The 6,357-nt window shown below is 50.6% G+C and overlaps 1 protein-coding gene across 1 annotated transcript in view; it reads left to right on the top strand.

Moving 5' to 3' along the window:
• Nucleotides 1-6: 6 nt before the first annotated feature.
• Nucleotides 7-6,357, top strand: part of LOC103618005 (myosin-3-like) — a 26,705-nt gene continuing 20,354 nt past the window's right edge. Inside the window, exons 1-4 of the mRNA XM_017737715.1 lie at nucleotides 7-3,453; nucleotides 3,960-4,167; nucleotides 5,330-5,473; nucleotides 5,554-5,750. Of these exons, the coding sequence (XP_017593204.1) occupies nucleotides 3,964-4,167; nucleotides 5,330-5,473; nucleotides 5,554-5,750 (545 nt within the window). The 5' untranslated portion in view covers nucleotides 7-3,453; nucleotides 3,960-3,963. The remainder of the gene's footprint in view (nucleotides 3,454-3,959; nucleotides 4,168-5,329; nucleotides 5,474-5,553; nucleotides 5,751-6,357) is intronic.

Raw genomic sequence — 6,357 nt, 5'->3', positions numbered from 1 at the left:
CAGCGGGAGCATCCAGGAGCTGTGGCTGTGTGCTGGGGCTGCTCAGGAGCTCCCCAGCCTTGGGGTAGCAAGTCTATACTCAGTGAAGCAGGTATGCTGGTCTGTGCTGCAGGGGGAATGGCCACAATCCTTACTTTAGACATGAAAAGACAAGCAGCTCAGTTTTACTGGACTGCTCTTAGGTTTGGTGGCCTAAAAGGAAAGGCAAAAAGCTGGCTATTTGCCTCCAGAAGAGAATTTTAAAGTTTAGTTTGGTTCAAGTGGAAACGGGTGTTTTTTAAAGGAAGCTGTGCTGGTGGTGGAGTGTCTAGCCCCTGACTTCTAGCAGCTCTGCATCAGTTGTACATGTTGCTGGGAGTGTGAAGATTTGTGCTGGGGAGACCTGGGCAGGAATGATTGCACCTGTCTCTGTGCAAGAGCCAGCTCATTCCATGTTTTAAGCTGTGTATTACTAGTTTAATAAAGCAGGTTCCTTCAGCGTGCCAGGGAACTTACTCAGCTGCAGCTTACAAAACCTCCTTGTTCTCCCGAAGTTCTTTGTGCAAAAATAGATAGACACCAACCAGTAAATCCACCTTTAATTTGCAGGGGTACATTGAGCTATGAGTGTGCCCTTTTCTGAATGAAGGGCAGCAATAAAAGCTCCCTGGCAGCACCAGGATGGGATGAGAGAGCCTTGCAAGGCAATGTGGCTCGTGGTGACAGCACCCTCGTGACCTTCACCTCAGGACAGCTCTGTGTCTGCAGTGATGTTGGCAGCACAGAGCAACAGATGTATCTGCAGCTGCCGTGGGTCATTGCTCAGTGCCACTTGTTTTCCTGCACTCTGCTCCCACCTGGGCACCTGAACCAGCAAGAAAACACCGGGAGAGTGGCTCTTGCTGCCTGAGGGTTCTCTTTGTTCTGCTTCCACAGCTGGGTGTGGGGACTTTGCCAGCAGTGTGGCCAAGAAGGCAATGACAGCTGGGTCTGTACCAGCCATGGTGTGGCCAGCAGGACCGGGAGGGTGACCATCCCCCTGTTCTGGGCACTGCTGAGGTACTTTGAATGCTCAGTCCAGTTCTGGGCCCCTCATGACAAGAAGGACATTGAGAAGCTGGAGCATGTCCAGGGAAGGGGACGGAGCTGGGGGAGGGTCTGGAGCACTACTGGTGGCTGGGGGAGCTGGGAAAGGGGCTCAGCCTGGAGAAAAGGAGGCTCAGGTGGGACCTTGTGGCTCTCCAGAACTCCTGACATGAGGATGCAGCTGGTGGGGCTCTGCTCCCAGGGAACAGGGACTAGATAAGACAAAACAGTCTAAAGCTGTTCAGGTTGGACATCAAGAGGAAGTTCTTGACTGGGGAGGGTGGTCAAACACTGGAACAGACTGCCCAGAGAGGTGGTGGAGTCCCCGACCCTGGAGGTGTCCAAGGAAGGCCTGAACATGGGACTCGGTGCTCTGGGCTGGGTGACAAGGTGGGGATGAGACACAGCTTGGACTTTATCTTGGAGGTCTTTTCCAACCCCAGTGATTGTGTGGGTGAGGTCCAGCCCTCTTGCCTTGAGCATGCCTGGGAGTAGGAAGTGTCCTGTCTGAATTATAGTGGCAGTTTGGTGTCAGGACAAAGCCCCAAACTGCTCACTGGTCTGGTGTGCCTCAGCTTTTTGCTCTCAGTACATCCACTGTGCCGAGTTCAAAGGGCCGATCACAAGGGATGCGTGCTAAAATAAGCTTTCCCCTCATCCTCCGGGCTTAGGGGGATTCTAGGAATTCATGGTTCATGAGATATGTGGCTGTGGTGTCCATTTTTAGTGACCTTAAATGAAATTAAGGGCAACATGAAACATGTTTTTCAAAACACTAGTGACAGCAACTCTGCTGCAAGCCCACAGGGTCAGCTCTCGTTGGGCCAACAGGGTCAGCCACTGTGTCCGAAAGACAGGGTGATATCCCCTGTGCTGCAGCAGCAGCTGCAGGTGTCCCAGGCTGCTCCAGCTCAGAGTGGTGCTGTGGGAGGTGGCAGGAGCTGTCTGGGGGGAAGGGAGGGGGCTTCTGGCTTCACACAAGTCCTGTTGGCTTTGTTCTGCTGAGGGAAGGCAGGTCCTGCAGCCTTGGGTGAGGGTCCATGCAGTATAGAGAGCAAACAGGGGTTGCTGAACAGTGACAGATGACCAGAACAGCCAGAATGGCTTGGGATGGAGGAGACCCTTCCTCTCCTGCACCGGGAGCTCACTCCACCTGTGCATGAAGGCTCCCACTGTTCCTGCCAGCTGCTGCCCTGCCAGCCATTGCCTGGCTGCTCCGTACCAATCAAACAGCGTTTGGGACTGGGAGAGCTCAGTTCAAAGCCCACTTTCCCAGTATCCTTCTCACGTGGGAATTGCAGTCACACATCTAAGAACCTGCTCAGCATGGTGTGATGGGGCTTTTGGCAGCAAGGGCAGTGAACGTCGTGGGCAGCCGAAATTGTGGTTGAAGCTAAACTTGTGTAGTGTATTCATGATTTGACATTCATGAACTGTCCACCGCTGGCCAGATTTGGGTGCTGTTCTTTCTGATTAGTCTCTATTTTGCCATGGTTTGTCACACTGAGTTTCAGTCATGGCCTCTCATCCTGTCCTCCCTGACCCATGCAGTGGTAGAAATTGCATATACAAGAACTGCCATAACTGATCCTACATGAATCCTCATCCTTTTTTTCCTTCCCGTGGCCTTGCTCTCCACCCTATACAGAGCTGGTTTGGGTTCCTTCACCACTGTGCAGCTCTGCCTAGGCAACCCTTGAGCAGGAGTGGTGAGGCAGGTCCCTCCTGTGCTATCATTTGTTAGACATGTTGGTGAGAGTGGAGTGAAGTGCTGGCTGTGGTCGTAGCTGGCAGGAGAGCATGTTCCTAGTAGAGGAAATTCCCACCAAAGAAAAGCCTACAAAACACAGATAGGTCCCAGAGTTACCAAAATTGGGAGAAAAGAGCATGTCCTTTCTTTACACACTGTATATGGCAAAAAATGAACAAGAATTGGTGAGCAGGCGGGAGTGTCGATCCCTTCCTTCCAAATATAGGGAAGGGGCTGAACCAAGGGAACTAAGCTGAGCCTATAAAAGCTGTCAGGAAAAAAGCACTTGGTGGCTCCTGATGTCCTGGCCATGCTCGGGGCCATGCTGTGACTGACCTGCGGAGGGACAGAGGGCTCCTACCACAGGTCCTGTTCCTCATGCTTGGAGTCTCTCAAGGCTGTAGCACTGTGGTGGGAATTCTGCTGTAGATTCCCCGCTGGGCCATTCCCTGGCCAGGGAAGGAGTGGTCTCTGGTGAACTCTGGCCCTCAACGGGCACAGTTACTTGCAGTAAGTGAGAGGTGTTGGGCCTCTGGAGAGGCTGTAGCTTAGTTGAAGTGTGACCTTTGACTGTTTGTCTTTCAGAGATCCGAGATGTCAGCTGATTCCTTCCTGCTTTGTGTTGACTGATTGTTCAGGTGAGGATTTGAAGCATGAAAACAGGCTGGCATGAGCTGGCTTTTCTCCTGTGCTCACTGTGGGTAGGTCCCTGTTTTTGCCCCTGCATGAGCTCCTTCAACAAGCCACAGCACGTGTCCGTTCCTGCCCACTGTGGCTGCTCACCAGAGGACTAGGACAGGTTCCATGTTAATGGATTAAAAGAAATTAAAAACTGGAAGAAAAATAATCTTCAGGGCTTCACTTTTTCTCAGGACTACATGGATCCTTTGGAGGGAGCCCTCCTCCTCCTTTGGACACAGATCTCCTTTCCTTGGGGCCATGAAGGGTGGTAGCTCTTCTTCACTTTGCCTTTGTACCTTCCAGCTCGGAAAAGCAAACATCTCCCTCAACACCTCGCCTCACACACCTGCGAGCTGGGAGGGGTGAGCTCGGAGCAGCCAACTGGGGAGGGCTGGTGAATGTTCAGCTCCACTCTGCCTTAAACACCACACAGGGGACCAGCCCAGCAGGGTCTGTCTTTCAGAGCCATGAGCAGAGACATTGGCATGGAGGTTTTTGGCGAGGCCGCGCCGTACCTGCGCAAATCCGAGAAGGAGAGAATAGAAGCCCAGAACCAGCCTTTTGATGCCAAGACCTACTGCTTTGTGGCTGACCCCGAGGTGGAGTACACCAAGGGGAAGATTAAGGCTGCACAGGATGGGAAGATAACTGTTGAGACAGAGGATGGCAGAGTAAGTGCATTCCTTCTGGCCCTTCTCCCAGCCCTGCTGAGGGACCCAGGGCATCTGCTGGGGATGAACATGGAAAGCACAAGGCTAGCACAGGCAAGAAATCTGCCCTGCCCTCCCCACTGTCCTCTGACTGAGCCTCCACAGGAAAGTATAGCTCTGGATGGTGGGATAAAAGTATTCATTGGACAATTATTCTTGGTTTGGGCTTTAAAAATCAGGCAATGCTCTAAACCAGGTTGGATCGTAGCCTTGCCAGTCTTAACTTAGTTTTTAACAGTTTCTCAGCTAACACTGTCATATCCATACATAAATTCCTTCCTTTACTGGTAGCTGAGCAGACAGATACTTTGCAAGTCACCTTTGCATGTGAAATTGTCAGTGTCACTGGCTGCAGTTTCCCAGAGGAGCCTCCAAGGTGTTAATCTTCCAAATCGCTGAAATGTCTTAGCAGCTTGTGTCCTGATAACTTTTGTAAGAATAACTGCAGCAGTTCAAAGAGCCACCATGACCAACATCTTGGCAGTAGGTGCTACAAGGCTTTTAGAAAGCAGTGGCTGAGTTAAGCTGCTGCCAGCTGTGAACACCTGCCACCCCGACAACATATCCACGGGCTCTGGCTGTGTGACAGGATGGTTCCCCACGGTGTGAGCCCAGCAGACAGTGCTGTTTGGTAGAGACAGAGCCTTTCTTTAATTGGGAATGGCCACAGGCAGGAGTGGAAAAAGTCTGTCCTAAGGATGGATTTGCTGTTGGTGAGTTTTGTGCTGTTTGTGTCCTGGCTCTCTGGCACTGTCATGGGAACTCTGGAGGTTGGGAGGTTGGCTGGCCAGCAGATGTGCCCCAGGCTCTTACAGCCATGAGCAACAGAGACCTAAAGTTCATAAGCAGTGATAATGTGGTGAGAGATCTGGTCCAGCACAATTCAGGTCTGTGTGGTCACAGCAATTCCAGTAAATTTACATCCTGTCCATGTACCAGTGTTGTAGAGTTCCTGGCTGGCTGCAGTGTTTGCCTTGAAATTGCCATATCTTGTTTAGCACAGCTAAAAAGAAAGAAAAATATGAATTAGAGCAGCCTTAGAGATGTTATTACTTCTCTGTGGTTGTGGCAGGACTGTCAAGTGTTGCTGAATCAAAGTTCACTCTTTCTTTCTGAATTATAGACAGTTGCTGTCAAACCTGATGATGTGTATGCCATGAACCCACCTAAGTTTGACAGAGTTGAGGATGTGGCCATGCTGACCCACCTGCACGAACCTGCCGTCCTCTACAACCTCAAGGACCGCTACAGGTCCTGGATGATCTATGTAAGTTCCTTCTTCTGGCACAGGAGAAAATACAGCTGCAGGAGCTGGACTTCAGTGCCACCTCTACTTTTTTCCTGCAGACCTACTCGGGTCTCTTCTGCGTCACCGTCAACCCCTACAAGTGGCTGCCGGTGTACAACCCGGAGGTGGTGTTGGCCTACCGAGGCAAGAAGCGCCAGGAGGCCCCTCCACACATCTTCTCCATCTCTGACAACGCCTATCAGTTCATGCTGACTGGTGAGCTTTTCTATTTTGACCAGACTCAGAGTAAAAAAGTGTGTCAGAACCACTGCTTGTGCCAAGTGCCATTCCATACTGCCATGGCTCCGTCACCTTTGCCATCTTTTGCAGAGTGCTTGGTCTGTGTAATACTGCAGATTATCTGCTCGGTCTTTATTTTCAACCCTAATTGATGCAAAACCAGCTCCAGACGGTTTTCCCCATCTCCTGAAATATTTTTTTTTATTTTTGAAGCACTGTTGTGCTGCACATTATCTGTATTTCTGGTCTAAGTACTAAGCTAAGCAGCATAACTGGGACCTCTGCAAAGGGCAGTTGCATTTGGACAGGACACACTATCTGGGAAGTCCCTGGGCAGCACACCTGCACGTGGCTTCGAGCAACAGCAGGCAGATCCAGAACAGAGCTGGTAGAAATACTGTCACCAAAATACATGATTTTAATTTGAATAAAGTCCCGTCCTATATTAAACGTAATGAGAGCTGGTAGAAATACTGTCACCAAAATACATGGTTTTAATTTGAATAAAGTCCAGTCCTATATTAAACGTAATAAAGAATGGTAAAGACAGAAGCAAAAACAAGTGCAGGATGGAGCACAGGAGGAGGAGAGAAGACAAAAAGTGGAGTATAGGGAGGGAAAGA

The sequence above is a fragment of the Corvus brachyrhynchos genome, unplaced genomic scaffold (genome assembly GCF_000691975.1).
Source record: "Corvus brachyrhynchos isolate BGI_N302 unplaced genomic scaffold, ASM69197v1 scaffold236, whole genome shotgun sequence".
Taxonomy (NCBI): Eukaryota; Metazoa; Chordata; class Aves; order Passeriformes; family Corvidae; genus Corvus; species Corvus brachyrhynchos.
This window is presented reverse-complemented; position numbering and strand designations above follow the sequence as displayed.